The sequence below is a fragment of the Molothrus ater genome, chromosome 12 (assembly GCF_012460135.2).
Source record: "Molothrus ater isolate BHLD 08-10-18 breed brown headed cowbird chromosome 12, BPBGC_Mater_1.1, whole genome shotgun sequence".
Taxonomy (NCBI): domain Eukaryota; kingdom Metazoa; phylum Chordata; class Aves; order Passeriformes; family Icteridae; genus Molothrus; species Molothrus ater.
In genome coordinates, this window is record NC_050489.2 from 12,938,129 (window position 1) to 12,962,640 (window position 24,512).

The 24,512-nt window shown below is 47.4% G+C and overlaps 1 protein-coding gene across 2 annotated transcripts in view; it reads left to right on the forward strand.

Moving 5' to 3' along the window:
• Positions 1 to 24,512, forward strand: part of GNAO1 (G protein subunit alpha o1) — a 141,269-nt gene that overhangs the window by 102,544 nt on the left and 14,213 nt on the right. The window contains exons 5-7 of one of the 2 annotated variants that reach the window (XM_036390521.2): positions 12,610 to 12,738; positions 13,454 to 13,583; positions 21,692 to 21,845. In XM_036390521.2, coding sequence (XP_036246414.1) covers positions 12,610 to 12,738; positions 13,454 to 13,583; positions 21,692 to 21,845 — 413 coding nt within the window. The remainder of the gene's footprint in view (positions 1 to 12,609; positions 12,739 to 13,453; positions 13,584 to 21,691; positions 21,846 to 24,512) is intronic. The other variant, XM_036390520.2, reaches the window with a different exon arrangement.

Consider the following 24,512-nt stretch of genomic DNA (forward strand, 5'->3'; position numbering starts at 1 on the left):
CTGGGGCTGTTGATGGGGACAATGACACGGCGCGGTTGATGGGGACAATGACACGGCGCGGTTGATGGGGACAATGACACTGGGGCTGTTGATGGGGACAATGACACAGGGCTGTTGATGAGCTGCTGGCCGAGAGCGGCGCAGCGAGGCAAGAGCTGCTGGGGCTGGGCAGGCAGAGCAGGGCTGGGGAGCCCTGGGACAGCAGAGTCCCAGCACCTGGACACCACGGTCCTGTGCGCTGGGATTCGCTCCGTGGAGCTGAGGGCACCGATGCTTTCACAGAATAATTGACACAACAGCTCTAATTAGCCCTGGAGCAAACAGCACTTTGTGTCTTGCTTATCCAGGCTGTGTGCATGGCTGGGATGCTGAGTGAGCCCCAGCCATGGAGCTGCAGCTTGGATGGGAAGAGGGGAAATGTGGGGTCCTTTCTCCAGGGCTCAGCAGCATGGGCACATGCTTGGCCATGGCCAGTGCCCTGTGTGTGGTGGGTAAAGGGAGTGTCCTGGGAGAAGCCTGGCACCAGGGGATTTAGGTGCAGGCTGTGCAGGCAGCAGGGGCTGTGCTTTTCTTTGGCATTTCAGTACAGCCCGGAGGACACCAGCTCTCCAGGGCTGGGTCAGTGCCAGGCGTGCCCTTCCTGCCTCCTCCCTCCCTTGGAAACCTGACAAGGGGTTTGTTGGTACCTGCTTTTCCCCAGAGCACTCACAGATGAGACTCTTGTTGATTTGGGCAGCAGAACTGGAGGCAGACAAATGTGATGCTGCCACAGCACTGCTCACGTGCCATTCCACCATACAAGCTGGGCATGAGCCCCATCAGCATAGGGGGCCTCATACACTGCAGACAGATTTTTGACCTTTTCCTATATTTTTTTTCTTTTTGCCTGTGCCACACACTAGTTGGGACTAGCTAGTGCTAGGTTCATATCAGTCCATACATCCACACCTTTTACACTAAAAATAACAGAGACTGTCTATGAACTATTGTTTCATCTTCCCCATGTATGTTCCTTGCCTTCAGACCTACAGACATATGATACAGATCCAAACCCAAAACTTCTGTATTCTCAGTCCACCCAGAAAACCCTGTAACCCCCCAGCCTGCCTCCCCGACTGCCCAGCTCAGGCTCTTAGGGTGCTCCTGCAGGCACACACTCACTCTGCTTGGTGGGCACAGGTTCTGGGCAGGGTTTCTCAGCTTGTTCATGACAGCAGAAGGAGGCTGGAGAACAGCAGAGTGAACACCCATCCTTGTGCCAAAATCCTCATGCTTACAACCTTCCCCACCTCCAATACATTTACTGCATTTGAATGCTTGAGTGCCTGGAGAAGGAACCTCCTCAAAGGTCCCTGGGCACCCTGAGACTCTCCAGAGACTGAATTTATTGGGGAAAAAAGAGGAGAAATTATTCTGAGCCTAGATTTTAGGCAGCACCTACTCCATGCTGCTGGGAGGGGAAGGAGGAGAACAGGGGAGAGGGAAGCCCGGCACAAACTGCACCATGCAGCTGCGCTGAGGAAGTGTCAGCTCTGGTTTTGGTGGTTAGTCCAAGACATTTTCTGGAGATTTACAATGCATTTTGTGTCCTTGTAACCCCCTCCTTGCTGGGCTACACTGTGACCCCAGTGCTGAGCAGCAGGTTTGCTGGGAAGCCAGGACTGAAAAGAAATTTAGTGCTCTAAAACTGCAAGCCTTGCCTATGAAACATCATGTGAGTAGTCAGTGTAGCTCTGAGGCTTTTACACCACTTTTAGTGATACAGATCAGCATTTCCCAGTCCCTCAGTATTGCTGTTGGTATGTGAGGTTTGGCAATAGCATAAGAACCATTTCCAAATCCTCCTTCAGGAAAACACCAGCCAGTACATCCTACTGAGCATCATTAATGTCACTTTAAACATTTGCAGTTGAACAGATCCATGCTCTTGCAGTGCCCAACATGAGAAATACTGCACCAGTGTGCTGTGCAGTGATGCCAAATATGCTAAGGGCAGGAACAGGAGAAAGAAAGAGACAGAGGTGGCTGATGCTAGTTAGCAGATGCTGAGAGCTGGGAATTGATAATGGAATCCAGGCAAAAACCTTTGCTCAAATTAAACTAATGTTAAAGCAGCAACTTCACATGAAGAAATCCCCAGAGGACCTTCTTGTTGAACAAAAATGCATAAACAAAGAAGTGACACAAATGCAGAAGTTACAAACAAATTCAGGAAAAAAGGCTGCACATTTCTGCTCAAGAGCCCAACTACCCATACCCTGCCCAAGAGCTCAACCACCCATACCCTGCCCAGGGACCACAGCTGGGGATGGAAGATCTCTTCCCCCACACATGGCAAAGAGCTGAACCTCCTGATCCACAGTCTCAATCCAGTCCCACCTGCACTCAGGGCTGGCAGTGCAAGGTGTAGATTAGCACCCTCTCTGAAGTCCCAGTCCCCAGCTGGGACTCCCTGGTGTGTCAGGGCCTCCCGTGGTGACAGCGGGGAGCAAACAGCTTTGCTGCACGGAAGGCGAGACCTCCTATAGGAATGGATAACTCACATCCACAGGGAAAGCCTGAAGAAAAATGGGACAGAATCCAGTTTCTTGCTTTACACATGCTCCTCCCCTGTGTTCCCAAAACTGCAGTGCCACATTACGCTCCTCTGTGGCTTTGGCTGCAGTCCCCCAGGTGCTCCCTTTGTTCCACAGTGTGACACATCACACTGGCTCCCTGCCTGTGCACACCAGGCCTGGGCACAGGGGCATGCCTGCTCCATGGTTCTCTGCAATGCTGCTGCTTCTTTTTCCTTACTTATGCCTAAAATCCCATCAGTCCAGTCCTCAGCCCTAGGGACAAGTGGGTCATGCAGTGAGCATGTGAAGAAGATCCCACAAGGAAAATATTTATGGGGAGGCAAGGGACAAGCAGCAGTGCAGATATGACCCAGATCCATCCTGCAGTCTTACCTTGTATGGAACCTAAGGAGGCATTCCTGGGAATCAGGAGGTTATTTCTATTTTCACTTTGCAGTGGGAGCCAGAAAACCTCTGTATTTTGAGAAGCTTCAAACATTGATTGGATACGGCTGATCCTTCCATCAGCTGGTGCAGTGCCACCAGATGAATAAATCTTGCATGCATCTGTAATTACTGCTTAGCTTGTGTTTAAGTGCTGTGTCATTGATCTGCAGAACTCTTCAAAATCCATAAGGGAATGCATGAAATTATATTGGATGGAGCAGAAAGGTACATGACAACATCCATTTTCAGCCTTGTTTGTTCGCCAAAAAAAAAAAAAAGAAGAAAGCATTTATTTATCTCCATTCAAATTCTTGGGTTAACTTGTGATTTAATCATCAATTGTAACACTGTTTTATCAGCTGCTCTTTATGTAGGGAATATATTTCTTTCTTGCAGTGGGCCTTAATAAAATACATTCAGTTTCTACCAGCCTTGCAGTACCTGCCCCTAGGTGAGCAAAATCTATATTAAAAGCATGGAAGAGTATTGCTTGAGGTTTCTAACCCTCAATATGGAAAGTTCTGGTAGTCAAAGCTTCTGACTGCATATTAGGGAACCCAAAGGGATTTCCAAGTGCCACCACAGACTTCCCATTGTGTCCTCAGGGAAATCATCTATCCCCTTGATACTTCCATTCCTCCTAAAGCAAGTGTGATTAATAGTATTTCCCTGCTCCAGTGGGAGGCTGGGAGGACACATCAATCCTGCTCAGCAAGAGCTGAGGTGCTGCAGCAGCTGGGAGCAGGGGCAATGCTTTGCTCACCAGCCCTCTGCTCGAGGTGCTCTCCTCCCCTCCTGCAGCCAAGAGGAAGCACACCAAAGGCATTTATTGGGAATAAAGCCCACCACGTCTGGAAGAACTGATGTTTTCCAGACCTAAAGTTTCTCTGGCCCAGCTCCATCCTCCCACTGGAAGTGAAGTGCTCCTGGGTCAATTCAAACTTCTCCCAGAAATAGGGAGGAACTCCTGCTCTGCCCACCTGGCTTACTGCAGCACCTTGGCCCAGGCTTGCTCCCAAGGGATGTGGCCACTGACAGGTCCGTGGGCAGGCAGCAGAGGCTGCTTCTGGCAGGGACATGTCCCCAGGGCACAGAGGAAAGTCAGCACAAGCTCAAGTGCAGACAGCTTTTCCCAGTCCTGTGGAGGGACATGCCTCTGAGGTGGTGTGCTCAGCTCATCTCCCACAAAGCCACAGCAGCTTTGTGGCTGGGCTGTTCCATACAGAGTATCCCAAATCAGTTTTGTCATGCAAAGGTCCCTGATGCATCTTGAGCTGAGCACAGGGATCAGCCCACTCCGGCAGAGGCCTGGGAGAACCCAAACCACTGTCTGGGGGACTGCAGGAGCCTAACCCCAGGAGTGGGTGTGTGACAGAAGACTGTGCTGATAGACCTCTGAGGTTGCTCGTGCCAGTAGAAGAGGGAGAAAGGAAAGATGGGGGTCCAGCAGGTGACAGCCATTCCTGGTGAGATCAATGGAGCTGTTTTGATATTCTATAAACAATCTCTGACAACGATTCACCTGAACATTTTCTAAAGGGATGAGAAACTCCATGAATTTTTCCTTACGTGTCTCTGCTTCTGGATCCAGCCTGGATTGAAACCAAACTGCTGCAATACCACAAGCAAAGCTGCTCTCGAAGGAGCCTCAGCCTGGCAGCTGCTGAGAAGGACCAGAAAGTCCATTTGCGTAGCACAGATTTTACACGCCCGAGAGATCTGCCCATGTCTGGGATAACTGAGATATTTTTAGAGTGCAGCCAAGGGTAAAATTTCCAGGTTTTGCTTTTGCTACCTATGAGTCACATCTGCCCATGGCAGAGCACTGGCTAATTTTGGTACCCATGGTTTTTGGCAGGGATGCTTAAATGACATTTGAAAGCAGAAATCCCCATAGCTTGCTAATAGATCAGGAAAATGGACAGATGAGAAGATCCAGAGATATGATTCCCACTCCATCACCAGCAATGCATCTTCCTCAGCAGGGTGAGTGGATAAATGGGGCCCCTGATTGAAGTCAGCTCCCGACAGACCTACCCCACTCCTCGTAATTGCACCATCATCCAGCCATGGGCATCCTCCAGCTACCTGATATGAGAACACAGATCTCATTAAGTGATGCTTTCCTTTGCAGCATTAGATCTAAATCCCTCACTGGTGCTATCCCTGCTGCAGACAGACACCAAGAACTACAAAACACTGCAGCTATATCTAATTATTTTCTTCCAGCTTAGAAATGGAGATGTTAATGCTGCTTCACCAACAAGTGTGTAAATAGATGTCCCAGGCCTTTGTGCACACCCCAGTGAATATCTCTGGCCAGCGGCTGATCAAAAGGTTAAACTCTGTGGGACTGGTTTCATTTGTGGTCCCAGCTGTCTGCTTTCCAGGGCTGGAGTAATTCGGAGTAATTAGCTCATTTGGCCTTGGGGCCAAATTGAATATCTGCTGTGCAATGCAAGGAGCATTGGGGCAAGCAATCCTTCATGCCTGTGCTGGTGTGCTCACTGAGGGCTGTGCATGCAGCAAACTGGGTTAGTTGATGTCTTTCCCCTGTTTGGGCTCAGCAGATGCTTGTGAATGCACCAGGGGCCCTGCTGCAGCACGGGGCCTGCATTCTCTGAGCAAGACTCCTTCCCAGAACAAGCCCTTCATTATCCCAAACTCCCTGGGGCTTATTTTTAGCCCCTCCTTTTCTTTCCTTCTTCTTTTTACAGTATAGAAAACCATCAGCTCCACTGTCAGCCAGCTTATAACAGCAGTCCTGGAGCAAAGAAAAAAAGCTTCAAACCCACTGACTGTGTTGCATAAAGGTTTAGGCACAGATCCTGCTCACTTTCAGGGTTCCAAGTCCCACCATTCCTCATCCCTTTTCCAGCTCAGCTACTGTCCTTCAGAGCTGGGTGTCAGAAGGAAGCAGAGCCTTACATAAAGCAGGAGCAAGGCTGGAGCTTTGAGCCTTCCTCTGCTTCAGCCCAAGTTTGATCAGTGCCTGCTGTGCAGAGGACACCCCTGTGCAGGGCCACCAGGAGAGAGGAGCTTGCACAGCCTGAGCCGTGCGTCATCCTGGGCTCGCACAGAGCCAGCCCCTGTCAAAATCCTCTGCTTATAAAACAAAGGTGCCTTGTGGCCAGCTAAACAACAATTTAAATCACAGACTTTATATAAAACAGTGGCACTGCCCAGATGAGGACACTGCTAAAAGGCATCACAGCACTGCTGGTGGGCTGTGGTCACCATATCTGCCCTGTGTAGCATCCCCAGGGGCCTGGTGTTACACTGCCTGGTTCTCCAAACAGCATCAGATTGAGGCACTGTAAAACAGGTGGTCACTTGTAGAACAAGGCAGCTATGCCTTCCTCCTTCCTCCATCTCAGAAAGGATTTGGGACATGAGGAAAACCCCTTTCTATATGACAAAAGGCTCCAAAGTGCCTCTGTTAAGCAATGTCTTGGTAGCAGAGAAAAGATGCTGCACAGTGGATGTTGTGGAGGTCTCAGAGATGTCTACAGAGAAAGTGGGAGATAGAAAGGAGAGAGAGGACAGCTGTTCCCATTCAAAAATTAACAAAGTTAAACTCTGACACGGCAGTTTAAAAACCGGAAAAAGGCAGTTTGTTCACAGACAAGGGTAGCTGAGCTTGGAAATTCCTTGCTGCAGATGTGGTTGATAGAAGCTTAAATTGCTGCAAAAAGTGCCTAGACAAATTTCTGGAAGAAAAATCATTGAGGGGTAATAAATATAAAGATATCACACTTTTCTTTGAAACTCTGTTATCCATATGAACTGCTGGAGGCTGGAAAAGCTGAATACTGCATGCTTGCCCTGTATTTGTACTTTTCTCTTAACATCTGCTCTTGGACACTAGCTAAGCTAGGTGAGTCATTGATCTGACCCAGACATGTTGTTTTTCTCTTTTGTAAGGGCTCTGATATATCAAAAAATACCTTTTTCATCCCCTCTTACATCCCATCCAATTTTCAAGCTTCAATGCAGAAAGATAAGCTCACATTTCCTTTCCCAGGACCCCAAAATCCTTTCTGGGTAAGTTTCTCATGCTTGCTTTTCCTCCAAGACCCACCTCACCCCCAGCCAGAGCTCTGTGATGACAAACTCAAACCATAACACAGTGGCCTTTGATTCCAGCAGTAAGGAGCAGAGACATGGCCAGAGCTGACCACCTGTGAGCAAAGCCAGCCAGCACTTGCACCTGGAGCCCCCTCATGTCCTCAAGTACCTTTGTTACACAGCTGCTATTTAGTGACTCTTCTCATCCACATGTGATGCTAAAAATTATTCTGGATCCAGTCATGCCTTGGAAAACTGCAAGTCTAAGTAGGACAGCTAAACGCCAACCTGCTTTTATTCACTCCTCCTGCCTATCATTAGTATTAATATCAACTTGTCAAGTTGATCTTGATGTACAAGCCCTGTGCAGCCTTGCTTCAGTGCAGGGCCAAAACCATAAAAAATGCATCAGAACGCAGCATCTTTTTTGTCAAGATTTGGCACCTTCCTTTAATAGCAGGGACCATCCTCCTCACTCCCCAGAGAACAGTAATGAAAACCCAGGGCATCCAGCAAGGCTCTTTAAGGAAAGTAACCCCAGTAATCCCTGAGCCTGGTGACCATCACTCCAGCTGTTAGCAGCCTGCAAGAAGCAGGCACCAGAAGTGACATCTCAATGGTTGGATTAAGTTAAGGGAAGGAAGCTGGAGAGTTTTCATGCTGGTGCCTCATCTGGTTGGACCTGAGATGAGATTTATCATGAGGAGCAGCAGCAAGATAGCAGGGCTTGCCATGTGATTCATGTGATTGCCATGGAGGCAGGATTGGTTGATGGACCACAGCCAGAAACACTTAACACATTACCCAAAGTCCAGGAGCAAATTCCCAAGACCTTCCTTTTCTAGGCTGGACTGAGAAAACACCAGACAATATTCTTACTCTCAGATGAGTTACTCATCCCCTAAGGCCTTTCCCTGCCTGCCATAACCCACATGGAAATGCCTCAGGAACAGTGTGTGCCACCTTCTGGCTCTTGCTAGGGGGAGAGGAGGGCTCTGCATGGTCTCTGCCCTCAGACAGGATTGATTCCTGGAGGGACACGATGCCACTGCTTGGCAACATTTCAAGCTTTTTATAACTGACAATTATTAAGACCTGTGACATCATATCTATGTGTGGTGGATTGGTGCTGGATTCTGAGAGTGGGCTGTGCTTGATTTTCCCCTTTCCCTCAAATATAATAGCAGATCTGACTGGACATAGTGTCTGCAGAAAAAACACCGTGGTTCCATGACCTCTGGGTACTTGCCCAGCACCAGCTGCCCTGGGCAGCCAAACCAGGCTGTATCACACATTCAGGCAGCAGTGCCCACGTGGTTTTGCTCTCTGGTAGGAGATAAACTACAAGAGTTTACTCTCTGTTGTAGAGCCACTACTGACACTCTCTAAATCCAGTGCTCATCCTCCTACCCTTACTCTACGGTCACTAAATATTAAATGGTTTTAATGCTAAATATACATTGAATTGTGTGTTCATCATTGAAAGAAAGGAAGAAGATAAGGTGGAAGATAAGATCAGATACAGGCAGCCTTCCATCCATGAGCAAGTGTTCAGATAGAGCCATCTTTACATAATTGCTTAGATTTAGATGACATGGAGCCTGCTCATGACAACCTTGATTAAAAACTCTGCATTTGCCAGGACAGAGTGTTGGAGCTGCCCCTTGAGTGCCTTAGTACACAGAGTCCAAAATAACCCAGCAGTGACTCAGCTGCGTGTGTTGACAAATGGGGATCTGCTTCCTCATCAAATACAACACAAGCCAACAAACCAAGGCTGGGGTATCCCACACACACATGGCCTTTCCTTCACAGAGGAGACATGGCCAGAACTCAGGACAGCTGGGATGGAGGAGCCCCTGGGAAGATGCTGCTGTCTCCAGGCTTGCTCCTGGAGCTGGAGCTCCAACTCCCACTCCCTGCAGAGCTGCCCCAGAGCAGGACCCAGCTGTGGCTGCTGCTGCACTGCAGCTCGTTGAGCATTGAGGATGTGAGTGTGGCATCAGCACGGTGTGAGCACCTTGGGTGTGCACAGGGACAGCTGGATGATGCAAAAAGATTGCCAAGGTGTCACCCTCACAGCAAGAGAAACCCAGCAGACCTTTAACCATCTTACTGCCGTTAAGCTCAGTAGATGTGAATGTCCGTCTGTGTAAGCTTTGCCACAGGTATCCAGCCTTGACCACAGCCTGCAACCTCAGCTGCACTTCTTCATCCAAGGAAGCAGCCAGTGGAGCTTTTGGCATAGGCAGCACAGTCCTGGGAGAAGGTTCCTGTGGTAGCCAAGAGCCTGAGGAGGGGTCCCTGTGCACGCACTGCACATAGGCTGCTGCTGCTGCTGAGCCATTCCCATGGGACACCTGGACAAAAGTTCCTTTTCTCCATGCAGTGCTGCTACCAGGTGCTTTTGGAAACAGCAAATGAAGGGGCAATACTACTGTGTATAGCTATTTGCTGTCAACTAGCCTGTATAGAGCTCCTGCCTTTCTTAGCCTCTGTTCAATGATCTCCTCTCCCTGTATTTGTGAATTGCCATTTCCTCTGCACTTTGCTTTTAGCAGCATAAAATAGTTGGGCTTCACCTCCCTGAGCATGGTATAGGGAGTGACTCAGAAACCTGCAATCTGCTTCAAAACAAAGCATTTAAAATAAAAGATATAAGCAGTAATGGAACTACTTGGCTCAGGAGCAGAAATGCTAGAGGGTTACTCATGCACTCACAGACCTTCTAACCTTCCTTCAGCTTTTTTTAACCCCTGCAAATCCAGGGCAAGGCAGGCTGCAAATAAGAGCTGATGTGTCATTTCAGATATGCTTCCACTCCAGTGTGCAAACCCTGGAGCTGGGCAATGGAAGAGCTCTGGTGCCAGCACCACTGACGTGGAAGGGGGAGCTGAGCTCTCACTCCATGGCCTCCAAAGTGCTCTTATTTCTGCTGGTTAAACAGATGCCAGCTTCTGAGGGGATTATGTGTCATAGAGCCTGTTGGCTGTGACAACTAATTATCTCTCACAACAGTTTGAGATTTTCAGCTCAAAGGGTGTACCAGCAGTGCTGCCATCCAGCACCATGTGTAGCAATTTGCCCCCACTTGGGTTTCCCTGTTCCCAAAGAGGTGGCACCCCCAAAGTACACCATCCTCCCCCAGCTCAGGCTCACACCAGCAGGTCCTTCCAAGCAGCACAGGCAGGGAGCACCAGCACTTCAGTGAAACCTCAGAGATACTTCCAGCAGGAACCCAGGAGAACAAGCAGCAGCTAAAATCAGCTCAGCATCCAAACAGCAGCCGGCTGATCCTCCCATTCCCACAGCTGGGTGTTAGTGTGGCAGCCATGCCATGGCACACTCCTCCAGCTGAGCTTCACAGGCTGCACACACCAACAGGGTCCAGCTCAGCTGCAGCCAAGTGCAGGGGGGGAAATATCTGCCACAGCCCAAGTCTCTTTCTAGGGTAGAGCAGCCAAAGATTTAAACAGGTTTAGAATGCAGCCTCAAGAGGAAAAGAAAATTTCCCCTCTTATAACTCGGCTTTTTAATATCACCTTGAAGTTCCTGAGGAGAGAAGAGAGCCTGAGTCTCTGAATACCAGCACTGCAGAGCTGCCTCAGTCTGCAGGGCCCTGTGAAGAGATGCAGCTGTCTCTTAAATAACAGCAGTTGACACCAGTTGTGAATAGATGAGTGATCGTGGCTTCAGCCGTCACAGCCCAGGATCTGATTTCAAATGAAGCCTCATTCATCCATCCAGTGCCCATCACAGGGTTATTAAAGGAGCATCTGTCACAAAACCACAATGCCTTTAAATGCTTGAAAAAGGGCACAACAAAAATAAGCCTGCTTAGCTTATATACTTTCCTCTGGGTGACGTGATTCTTAGAATTGTTTAGGAAAAATAAAGTATAAACATGATGGGTAGGAAAAATACATGATACGAGCAGGGTGAGGATTGTATTTGACCTTAGTGTAGAGTTTGGCTGTCTGTTTGTTGTTCCAGGCTTATGGGGTAGGCATGAGAGGCAGTGGCAGGGAGTTTTGTTGGGTAGCAGAGTGCACAGCCCCAGCTCTCAGGTGTCCTGCTCCAGAGCCCTGGCTCAGTGCACTCCCTCCAGGGCACAAATGGAAAGCCATTCCTGGTTTGGATGCAGCAGGGATATAATCTCCAGCAGCAGGTCAGGGCCAAGTTCAGGCCAAATGGGATGTGCTATGGCAAAGCAAATGAGGGGGGTTGGTTTGGTTACTCATCAGGACTAAATCCATGTTCTGTTTTTTAAAAAAATTGCATTTAGCTAAACTGATAGTCAAGCATAGACATCATGGCTGTCTTGAGTGAATGGCTCCAGCTCACACTATCTCACACCTCCTGCCCCACTGCCTCTCTGGGTGACATCCAGGCACAGGGATCAAAGGAAAAGATCACTGTTCATGCACAGACATGCTCTGTTATATTCACAATATATTGAAAGCATCTCAGAGCATTAGATTGATGCTCCTGGGGCCAGAGGTGGACATTTATGCCCTGTAATGCACATCAAACCCCTTTTAAGAGAAACTGGAGTGTCTGCATGCTGGCTTAATGGTGGTGAGAAAGACTGTGCTGTGTGACGCAGGTCTATGTTTATAATTCATATTAAATGGTAATCCAAATTCCTCTTTTCTTTATAAATTGTTTTTTAAATTGTCTTGAATGTGGATGGAAAACTGGATTGTGGTCATATGTGCAAAGATGTTGGGTTCCTCTACACAAACCTTTCATGCCAAAAGACAGGACTTCCTACCCCAAGTTTTAGCCTAGGGAGGCATTGCCTGTGTTCATCGATTTTAAGCTCAAAGCAGAATAAAGTTACATATTTTAAACTGTCCAACAATTTTAGAAAATTGAATATCCTCTCTGTTCCCCCAAAGCCCCAGTTTGTACTCCCAGATTATCACCATTTGAGTCCTGGATTCTCTCCAAGAGCTGCATCTCGTGCAGCCCCAGCCCTGTGCTGGGTTTTGAACTGAAGCAGTGACTCACCTGTGCAGATTCATCTCCCTTCATCTGAGCTGACTGAAAGCCAGGCCTGGCATGGCCCTGCCTCCCTTCCAGCACAGAGAGGCATGTCCAAAGAGGACTCGACCTGTGTGTTCTGGGAGCAAGACCTGTATGCTGCAGCCTCTTATCTGAATAAACCCTAGCAGAAAAAGGTTTTGTGTACAGAATCCAGCACAAAGGACTGATTGGGACCCTTGTTCCTCAGGGAATAAAAATAGCAAGTTAATATTAAAACTGTGCATTTTCACAGATTGCAGGCAGGACCCACAACACACCATGCTTAATTTCCTGCTTTCAGTTCCCTATCAGATTTTATGCTTAGCTTACTGAGGTTTGTTTTTCCCCAGAATAGGATATTTTTTTGCTTTAGCTACAATACATTCAGCCATGAAAAATGAGATTGAAAAAGATTAATAGGAAGCTGAAGGATCCATCTGAGATTGACAAAGATTAATGTGTGTCTTATTCTTAGCTGTTTTCTTTTTCTTTTCCCTTCTTCTCTTAGCTACCTAGACAGCTTAGATCGAATTGGAGCTGCAGACTACCAGCCCACGGAGCAGGATATCCTCCGAACCAGGGTCAAAACAACTGGCATCGTAGAAACCCATTTCACATTCAAAAACCTCCACTTCAGGTTAGTCTAAAATTGTACAGTAAATTTTCAGAACAACTATTTATCACAGGGTTTCCCCATAGTTCCTAAAGAAGAAGTTGTTAAATTGCTGCTTAATGCATGGACAGCTCCCACTGCAGAAGACACAGAAGACATTTTGGAGGGTCAACAATATGAAAAGTTTGGCAATCCTGTCTTAAAAGTCACTGCCTGTACGATAGAAGTTCATGGCAGCTTCTTCTAACCCAAACAACACCTCTTTGTTGGAATGTATAATACAAGACTGACCACCAAATCTGATCAAACCTCATAAATGTAAAAATATTTGGCCAGATCTTTTCCCTTAAGTGGGTCAGTCACATGTAGCTAACACAATACATTGACCCTCATGATGCCATCCAGTAGAGAGAAGAGGGCACAACGACAGAAAGCCACACACAAACAGTACTTAGAGCATATATAAGTCAAGAGTGTGTGGTCTCCACCTCCACTGACCCTTTGGGACCCAGCATGCTGCTCAGGCTCTCCCACAGGTCCCCACATCCCTGCTGTAGCTGCTCCTCCTGGCTCTCCTCGGCTGCAGGCTCTGGAGGAGAAGACCAAGCTAGCAGTGAAAGACCCGCTGCTCTGTGTTTGGAGCCTCCCAGGACCCAGGGGGTCAGAGAATGCCCAGAATGCTCAAGTTCCCTGGCAGCTAGGCAGGAGTGGGTGGTGATGATGCTCCCCTGTGCTGCAGGCTCTTCGATGTCGGGGGCCAGCGGTCAGAGCGCAAGAAGTGGATCCACTGCTTTGAGGATGTCACAGCGATCATCTTCTGCGTGGCGCTGAGCGGCTACGACCAGGTGCTCCATGAAGACGAAACCACGGTGAGTCTAAGTGGGTCCTGGAGGCCCCAGCAGCTCTGTGTGGGACACTGCACAGCCAGCAACTCCTCAGAGATCACCGAATGCTCCCTGGGGTGCTGCAGTAAAGTGCTTTTGTCCCCTTGCCTCTGAAATCCTGGGGAGAGCTCTCCTCCTTCACATTCCTTGGTACGAAGTCTGCATACCCAGGTAATGCTTCCTTACACTGGTAACGGCAGAGGGTTTGCTTCTCCTTTCTAGCCAACCTGTTCTCAAAATGCATTACAGGAACCTATAACTAGCAAGAGGATACAGCTGGGTGTATCCCTGTCTAAACAGGGAAGCAGTCAGGCCATGGTGCAGAGGTGCAGGACAGCAGTGCACGCCTGGAGCTCAGCCCAGGGATATAACCTACTTCTTCAGGCTACAGAAATTCGTTTTCCTTAGTGAGAATGGAACTGTTTAAGTCCTCAGGTAATTTGCTCTAGAAGAGATTTTATGAATTCCCACTGTGACATTAGGCTCAAAATACCATCTGGAAATAAAGCTGGTAAGAACCTGTGTGCTCCCTGGTATTAGAGTGCAATTAATACAAGTGAATTGAATATACAAAGCAGGATGCAGTAAGACTCATTGCTGTATTCTGACCATTCATTCAGTATGATGGGGATGCATGTTTTTGGAACTAATGACAACTGCTGTGGGCACCCAGTTACATTTGTCTAATGAAAAGGAATTGGAGGCCATACTCAGACTCAGTAATGATTTCATTGGTGCCCATCTGCAGCAGCAGCATGGAGTACTTGCTCCTGCCAGCTCTGTCTTTCTGAGGCTTTTTATTCTCCTGCTGGTGAAGATGTCAGGCTTGCAGAAAGCTGTGGATGAGGATGGAATCAAGGGAAACATTTGTCTTGTCCTAAAAAGACGAGGGGGACTGTGGTTTGTAGCCTCTGAGCCAGGTTTATGAGCTCTAGCAAACTCTTTGATGAAATCACCTGGTTGTTTGAATCATATTGATGCCAGAATTCTGGATGATATTAATATTACCAGTCACAGGACTGGTAACACATGAAGCTGTGTCAAGGAGAAGTTTAGGCTGGAAATTAGGAAAAGGTTCTTCACCCAGAGTGTGGTCAGGCACTGGAACAGGCTCACCAGGGAAGGGGTCACAGCACCAAGCCTGACAGAATTCAAGAAGCATTTTGACAATGCTCTCAGGCACATGGTGTGACTCTTGGGGTTGTTCTGTGCAGAACCAGGAGCTGGATTGGATGGTCCTTGTGATTCTGTGATCATGACTGTGTCTCCCTCCAGACTGACTGAGACACTCTACATCCTGTCATGTCACCTATTTATAATCCCCAGTTGTCTCCTCCTTCTGACCCTGGCCCTGATACGTTGAAGGATGCTCAGCCCAGTAGGATTTACTGGGAAGGAACCAAAATCTCCTGACATGATTTGAAAAATCCAGCCATTAGCTCAACACTATAGAGCTCTGCAGCTGGGCAGCAAAATCAGCCAGGAGACACAGAAGAACACAGAGGGAGAGGGAAGGTCCAGGAGCAGATATGAGTAGAGAGCAAGGTGCTCTGTAAGTATAGCTTGGATTGTGACACCCAAATTGTGAAGCCAAAGGCAGCTTTTAATCCAGGTCACCTTTGGGTGCCCAACTACACAAGTCAGAGCCTGTGATTCAAAGCCATGGAGCACAAAATGGAAAGGCCTGAATGCCAATGCCATTTTTTAAATGTCAGCCTTTACTCTGCTCCTCTGAACTGGAGGTTAAAGCATCTCTCCTGGGGAGAGCCCTGCCAGTGATTGTCCCTCACCCAGCACCACCCCAGAGCCAGCTCAGCCTGCCCCCTGAAGTGCCACACTGCAGAAACCAGGATTTATGCATCTCCAACTTTCCCTTTGCAGCAGGAGAGCAGCCTGGTGCAGCTCTGGCACAGCACTGACATTTGCTTGCTATTTCAGTCCCTGTTCGCAACACATTTTGGGGGATGCTGAGCAACAGGAGGGCAGAGGCAGCTGCTGCTCATTTACACATTCGGCGTAAACGGCGAAAGCATTCGGCATCACCGGCAGGACGCCCCTGCCTAACCCAAATAAACAGCCCTGAGCAAGGCCAGTGCACAGGAAAAAACAGTGGTGTTGGATCTTGCCTGCCCTATTGTATCCCCATCACAAATGGCAGGTGGAAAACGTGGCACCCACAGACCCTGGCCCCTCCCAGGTGATTTGAAGGGGAAGCAAACGCTTCCCCCAAGCATTTGCCCCCTCCTTGGCAATGTGGTGCCTCCCCAAAAGCCCAGCAGTAAAGCAGCAGCATCTCCTCCTCAGTCAGCTGATTTGCTGTCTGCATCCGTCACATCTGCCGGCTTGCATGACGTCAATCAGCTTCTATTGCTTCTCACTTGGAAAACACAAAGAGGAGGCAGCTGAGAAAGTGAGCTGGATGCTGCTCCTCCAGCTTCGTTTTTTAGAGACACTTACTACACTGGCAGCTGTGTTGAGCCACTGAAGGTTTGGGGGCTGTACAGATGTCTCCATGAGTATGAAAGGACTTGGAGAGAGCTTTCATTGCTGGCATGGAGCCATGAGAGGGAAAGAACCTGACTGCATATCAGGGTCCAAAAAACCCCTTCTAAATCGGGGTGCAGATAGAGAATGGCTTTTCCTCCTGCACTCAGCACACTGTTGTCAACGAGCACAAGATTTCACAGGTGCTTTTTGCACTTCTGTAAGTCAAACCACACTTCAGGTGGAGGAAACTGCATTTCTGATGCAGTCAGCATCACGTGGACCAGGACAGGCTCACCTTGGTAAGCTCCAGGTGGGACAAGTGTAGGGTCAGCTTGTGTCACCAAAAAGAGCTCACAAACAGGTTTATTGAGAATCCTTTCCAAACAGCTGGTTAAACAAGGCTGGGTGAAGCACTCTCTGACCTGTCGCTGCCCTTAAAATTCAAAACCAGCTCTATGCTTGTAACGTTGTTTTGTGGGTTATTGTGCTCTTTGTTTCAAAAGATTGAGCACTCATCCTCCAGCAGCAGCTAAAACAAGATCGTTGTGTTTGAAGCTGTCCCTACTTCTTAAGGGCAGGCAGTCTTTTATAAGGGATGTATTTTCTTTCTAATTCCCTGTCACAAAGAGCCACACAGCAGGAGTCGAGGAAAGCAAGTACTCCCCTATGTCCAGATCAGAAAGACATAAAGAAAATAAAGAAAACTTTCTGCATCTGTGATTTTTAGGCTCATACACCCATAAAGATCACACTTTTCACAGAAACTCTCAGTACTGCTGAATCCAACTTCTCCCGTTGCTTCCAACACCTTATGCTGCTGTTGGCAAATCTAAACTGTGTCCCTGTGTGCCCAGCTCCCAGGGGAGAGGAACAAGGCATGAGAGAGATTCAAGCAATGCCTTCATCAGTCCCATTGCTGCCAGCCACATCCCAAGCCAGAGCTCATGTGGCAAAACGGTACCCTCGGCCCAGCCCATCCAACACACAAGGCACTGCCCTCAAGGTATTACACCTGCCTGTGCCTTTACCAAGTCCTTCACAAGGACCTGCCAGGCTCTCTGCCATATTTGTACACAGTGGGAACATCCTGCTTTAACTGGCAGAACACCTCCCCTGGATTATGTCTTTGCATAACAAGGCTGTTTCGTCTCATTTGTGACTGATCTTTTTGTTTCATAAGCTGAAGTTACAGAAGGAAAAGCCTCAGCTCTGTAATCTGGGAAGAGAGAGGGACAGTCATATCACTCAGTAAAACTAGAGAAGATGATTCACAAAGGTAGATTTCCATTGTTCTTTCTAAACAGAATTCCTAATGGAATTTTTTTAAAAACAGCAATGGAATGGGACCTGCCATGGGAACTGAGACTATCCTCTGGTTTTTTACTTTACAAATTCAAAGGAGTCATGGCAAGAGAGGGAGATGTTGATGGTGCACATTGCTGCCTCTGAAGCTAAGATATTTAGGTCAACCATATCTAGGCAAGATATGCAAGCATTGTTTGTGTCCCTCTTGCTGAGGAGGGGATGGGTGGAAGGCTCTGTGCTGGTAACCCTTGGTGCATTAGTGTTGGCCTGCTGGTTTGGATCACACTGCATGACCTGGTTACTGTGCTCTCTCTGCTGTCATTGGACAAGGAAAATGGAATTTCAGTGCTCAGAAATTGCCTTAGGAGTGACAAAGCAAGCCAAAGTGGCTTGGACATCTTAGGAAATATAAGCAGGAGGGGGAATATGGAGTTGCTGTGCTTAGGAAAACCATCAGTGTCCTTACAGTTCATGAGACAGCTAGCACTTAATCACCAAGGAAAACAGAAAATATTGAATCAACCGGGTGTTGCAGAAAACACCAAGTCTCCTCCCATGCTCTGGTAAAAAAAAATATGGTTTTTGTAAGTGTGTTTCTGCCTGGGCAGGGTCTTGACTGCAGCATCCTTTCTCCCTCACACTGAGTGAAAAGCTGTTTGCTCTTCACATCAGTGATGGCTGTGCAATGACATCTGATCTCAGCTATGAGCAATTCTGTCTCTTGTCCTGTGCAGAAGTTAACTGGACTTTGAATGTGCATGGGTGAGTGGTTACTCCTATGTAACATGGTTGTTGGGGCTACTTTTCTTGTTGGGGTACGAAATATTTGCCGGTGTAAGGATTTAAAATACCGATTTTGAAATAGGAAGTGACATTAAGAAATCAATGTCTGAAGAGCTCTTCCCTTAATAAGAGACCCAACATAAAGTGAGAAAAAGCAGCATGATGGGTCCAAAAGCAGGTGAAATAATTTGTGCCACTTCACCTAAAAGTATGAGGAGCATAATCTTTAGTTCCTCCTAGCAGAATAGGCACATCTGGTCTATCACAGCAGAAAGGGGCTCCAGCCAAGTTCTAAGGGACTAAACTGATCTTCCACTGTGGATTTACTGGGAGGAGGGGTATTATATGGGGGATTTAACTTCTTATTCCTCCTTCAGCAGCAGTCTGTCCTTTTACATATGGTACCCAGACACTGCTTCCTCATCCTTGCCTCTGCACCTAGGTCTGCCTGAGCAGTTGCAGGGCTCCTACAAACATCTATTGAACCAGTAACAGTTGGGGAGGGAAAGGAAAGGGAGATAGTGAGGATACCTGATGCTAGCCAGCACCAGGACAGCTTGTGTCCATGCATGGGCTCCCAGAAGCCCTCCTGGAATGCAACACCATTTCCCATATGGCATCCAGGTATGACAACAGAAGCATCTGTGCCTGCTCACCAGAATATTGCTCTGCGCCTTTGCCACACACAGAAAGGAATTTATGTCTTTTGAATAATGTCATCTTTCGGCTTTGGAATAATGTCATCTTCTCTTTAGTGGTGGGGAAGGAAAAGGTGGATTTCAAGACCAAAAACATTACTCACCCAAATAAGGATGAGTTGGCAGATTAGTTCATTATGTTTACTTGTCTGACTGGCAAAGCTGGAGGGAAAATCAACATGTAGAGATCAGAAAGCCAGGTCAGACAGCCTTAGGAATCTTTGGACCTTGTTTCTGGAATCTGAAAGGAATAGAGGTCATTCAGTGTAACCCTCATGTTCTAGTGGGATGTATTGGTTTGTGCTGTGTGTGTATGATTCTGGGATTCTATATTCTGGTTACCACTGAACACTAATAGTCACTATTTGTTAGGAACTAATGCAAATTGATCAAACTGGATCAGAGAAGTAAGAGGACTTCTGTAGGATCCGTACTTAGTTGTACAACTGTAGAAAAGTTGGCTTCACTTAACCATGAAGCCCAGCTCAGAAGTCCTCAGCTTCTGTTTCTTAGACAAACCCAATGTCACCCATGGTGCTCCCCATGCCATGAAGAGCAGTTTCACCCTTCTGCTCTCCACCAGGGCTGTGCAGTGTGGTGGCCATGGCACGAGGCTGCCCAGGTGGCTAATGGCTGCTGTGCATGAGCTGTGGGTTTAGCCCACAAGCAGCATTCCCATGTTTCTCCACACTTTAATTTAAATCAGCAAGAATTATAAAAATGTTATTTAAAATGTTCTCTGAGAGACCTTGCTTTAAAAAATGGATAATTGTATTCACTTTCTGTTCCCCTGACCACGTTCCACTTCATTCTCTCCTCCCAAAGGCTTTGGGTATCCAAGGATCTCCTGTACAAAACCTTTGTACACCAGGTTTCCATGTGGTTACAATTTTGGCACTACAAGTAGCAAAGGGGAGCATTGCTCCAGGAGCTCCCACAGCAGCCAGCACCAAATGGGTTAGCAAAAGCCAGCCCACAGGCACAGGGTGATCCAGATAAGCAACGTGTTGCAACTGAGACCCAATGAGCAAATGCATTTTTACGTTTGTGTGTGATCGCGTCGTCCCCATGTGTCGATACAAATGGTGGGGAAATGTGTGGTCATTCAAGACAGGGCACAGCAAATCCCATGTGTCCTGTTTCACTGTGGGCTGAATCAGATGTTTCTTTCATCCATGGAGCTTCTTCTATCTATATAAAACTTTCCGTAGACGCTAAAGCATATCAATGACAAGAAATGTGTTAATCAGTGAAGTGCTGGGCTCAACTTTATGCCAGCACAGGTGTGAAATGGAGTGGGAGAGGGGTGAAGGCCCCCGGCTGACTCAGGTGCCACTCCACACTCCTAAATCCAGGGCTGGGGGGAACAGGACATGCTGCACCCACCCCAAAAACCCTCTCGTGCAGCCCTGTTCTCTCCAGTGTCCCTGTGGTGATGGCTGTAACTGGTTTCTTATGCACACTGGCGGGTTTGGGGAGTGCAGTCCCAAGGAGATCCCGCTGGAAAAGCCGAGGAGCCGGTCTGGTCTGTACCATGCTTTGCCTTTGATAATCCCTGACTCTTGGGTGTGCTTCATCCTCACCGCGCCTGCTCTCTGCGCTCCCCGGCTCCCGGCTGAGAGACGGCCACGCGACCGGCGTGCGCGCTCCGGCGTCGGCCTCGGCGCCAAACGTCGCCAGCCTCGGCACCTCCACAGCTTTTCCTCGGCCGTCTGACCTTATCTAGCCAAACAAAGGCCAAAAAATGAGCATTTGAGAGACCAACCAAATTTGGCAGGTATGAAGCTTCTCTTGAACCGAGAAAAAAAAAAAAAAAAAAAAGAAAAAACGAATTGGGAGTTGAAAGCAGCGGGGAACATGACACTTGGTTGACTTTGCCGTGAGCTCTTTCCACCACCATAAACCCCATGTGGCAGACTTTGCAACTCTCTAACTGGTCTGGTTTTTCCATTTCTCTTATCTCTCTCCTTTTCCGTGTCCTTTTTTGCATGACCTATAACCAAAAAGCTGCCTTCTCGTTGTGCGTACATTTGGATGTATGGCTCTTCTGCTAATCTTCTTCTAGAGGCATGAGCTAACACCAGTGGTAGCTGCCTGACTTATAGTCTGGTTGTTCTTAGATGTTCTTTGTTATGTTTTTCCTTTTTATACTATTTTCTCTTCCTTTTTCACTTTTTTCTTCTCTGTGAGACACTTTCTGTTGAGCCGTCTTCCAAGAGAACTAAAACCAAAACGTTTAAAAATTAAAAGCGCAACAACAGAAAACACTAAACAAAATAACAAAACCAGTCAAAGGTCACGGCAAGGTCATTTCCAAAATTATGTCACCTTGATGTCTGCTTCCAACTCTAGATTAATTCAAGGATCTACCAGTCCTTGGTTAATGTAACCAGTTGTGTGCCGCACACATTCAAGAAAGTGGAAAAAACATTTTAGAAAAATTATTGAAAACATTTTAGAAAATCTGCATGAGCTACACCAACACATAAATCTGATCAAAGGGCAAAAATAATTCTCCATCCATGCATGGTGCATGATGATTTCTATGAGCTGGGATCCTGTAAATTAATGTTATGCAAAATCAAAACAGCTCTGTATTGTTAAATGCCCTTAAGTTACTAATTGTATGTCAAATGTAATAGGGATTGTATCTGTGTATGTATATGTTCAGCTGTATGTATACATAAATTTATTATGTATATTGTAGATTTTCTTTTTTGTTGCTTTCCTCCTTAATTTAGTTGTTTTAGATTTCCCTACATGTTGAACATCCCTGGGTCGCTGGCCTTGGCCTGATGTGATCTTTCCTTTCTATTGCAGAACCGCATGCACGAGTCTCTGAAGCTTTTTGACAGCATCTGCAACAACAAGTGGTTCACAGATACATCTATCATCCTGTTTCTAAACAAGAAGGACATATTTGAGGAAAAAATTAAGAAATCTCCACTGAGTATCTGCTTTCCTGAGTACACAGGTAATGAGAAATGTGGCTGTACAGGAGTGCTTAGCAAAGGGACCACAGAGCTCTCCCCAGCCAGGCTGATGCTGTAGTGTATTGCAGGCAAGGAGGCTAAAGATGCAGGCTAGAGCTCCCTCCCATTGGTTTCACTACAGGTTTTACTTCAGTAAGTGCCAAAGCATCCCCCCCCACCATGGTCTATTTAAAGCAGGAGGATGACTTGACCACCACCAGGGTGGGCCACCACCACTGATTTGGGTGTGTGATCTACTCCTCATCAGTGGGTTTGATGCCAAGCCAGCACCTCCAGTTCTGGGGCCACTGTGCACTCCCCAAACCCGTGTGCACTGGTTCCCTGTGTCACACAGGATCATGAACCTTCTTGCAGGTCTCTCAGAAAGGTACAGTGAGTGTAACCATTATAAATGGGTGACAGGAGACCAACACACGGGTTTTGTTAGGTTAACCTCAGCTGGAGTACAGTTTTGTTCTTTCATATCCAACCATGCTCCCTTATGGCCACAGAAAGAATCCCTCTGCAGTTCCTGGCCACTTTCTCCACTTCCAGGCACTGTGGGCTGTAGAATTATCATGATCCTGGAAACATTCATGTCCAGGCTGGATGGGGCTCTCAGCAACCTGACCTGGTTGAAGATGTTCCTGCTCACAGCAGCGGGGTTAGATTAGATGACCTTTAAAGATCCCTTCCAACCCAAACCATTCTATAATTCCATGATCAGCCCTCCAGTATGCAGACAGGAGGTCTCACAGCTTGGCTGCTTCAGCTCAAGCAATACATTTTCATCACAGCAGTTGAAGAGTCCCCAGTTTAGCTCTCAGGTTTGCCGATCAAGTGTCTGGACATGAAAACACTTCCAGTTAAATGCAGGTAGAAAACAAAGTGTTTCATATTTGATCTTCCCACACCTGTTAACCTATAGTACAGGCAGAGGAGAGCCACAGTGAGCTGTGCCCTGAGCTTGGCTGGGGAGAAGGAGGCCTTGGTGATCTGTGGAGCTGAGAGCAGGAGCTCTGAGATGGGCAGTGTGCGAGAAGCCCCCGCTCCTGCTGCCTGCCTGGCATCTGACCCACTAATCATGGGAACACATCACCCATGCAAAGGCTGCAGCTGCACCCTGCTGCTTCCCTCTGCATCTCCCAGCTTCCACAAACCCTCATTACCATTCTGAGATGACACAAAAATAAACTTTCATCGTCATGAATTATTTAAACTCACCGGAGACATCCAGATGAATCAAGCCGACAGACAGAGAAGCCAATCTCTTTGTCAGGAAACACAGTTGTGAACCAGGAGCACCAGGAGTGTCACAGTTCTGGGCAGGCCAACAAATTATTAACCAGAGCTTCTTATCTCTGAGCACTTGATTTTTCACCGTGAATAGACAAAAGTGATCCCTCATTGCTGCTTTCGGCTGAATGGTCTGTGGCCATGGAGCTGAACAACTCCAGCTGAATTCAGAACATCTGCAGGCTTCCTCTCCAGGGAAGATTTTGGTGTTTGTCACACCAGCACATTTCAGCCATCTAGTCATCTGCTTGGTCCAGACAGAACCCACAGATTCCCAACATATTTGTCTGAAAAGATCTAATCATGGAAATTTCAGTCTTTACAGCTGAGCTCACAATAATGCCTACCCCAAATTTTCCTGGTTGCAAATTAGATTGCTGCTTTTGGATGGCTTGTAGAGCAGCTCATCACCATCTTCTTTATAGCAGTGCTTGTCTATACTGAATGGTTTCTGTCATGCCTCTTCCCTTCCCTTTTCTCAGTGAAGCAAACCTTCACCTCTCACTCTTTCCTGATCATATTTTGTGCACCTGGTTTTGTAGATCTTCACTGCTGTCTCCCAGAAACCTCAGTCTGAAATAACATTCTCATAGAAGCCCTGATGTCAGAGAGACAGAACAAGAAGGAATGTGATTTCATTTATTCCTTCCCAAGCTATCCCAGCCCAAGAGGGAAGTTCAGTGGGAGAGGCAGATATTCATACACATGCAGCTAAGCTCTTGGCTGATTAAACAGAGGGAAACAAAGCTTCTGTCTGGGGCACTTCAGCCACAGGTGAACCAAACCAATCTTCCCCAAGTCTCAGGGCACCCAAAAGGTGCTCTAAATTCCTTCAGGATGCTTTTCTGGAAGCTGGGAGTTCTCACAATACCAGAGACCCTCAATAGATCTCCTGTCTCTCTTGTGTCATCAGAGAGGGCAGGAAGTGTGACTGCTGAAGTCCTTTTACTGATCCAACAGGGATCTGAGGTGAGGAGTTATCTCACCCCCAGGTGTTCAGCAATGCTGTTATGAGTTAGCTGTGCTAACATTCAGCCCAGGCTTTAGACCCAAGCACACACTTCAGTCTGCTCACCCCTGCTTTGCTGGCCACAGCCCACAGGATGAAACCCTCATGGCCTCATGAAAAAGCAACATTATTAGAATGTTGCCCTAGAGTTAAAAAGAATTATTTTATAAAAGCCTATAAACTGAACAAGCAGACTTTCAACATCACAAGTAGGTTCCACAAAATGCTTTTAATGAAATGAAATTTCTGATGTCCATTAGTTCTGCTGACAGGGAATTATTAGAAGACTGCATCCACAAATTTGCATGCTGTTTTCTGGAGCACTATTTCCATCCCCTTAATTCACTCATGCTTTTAACTAATC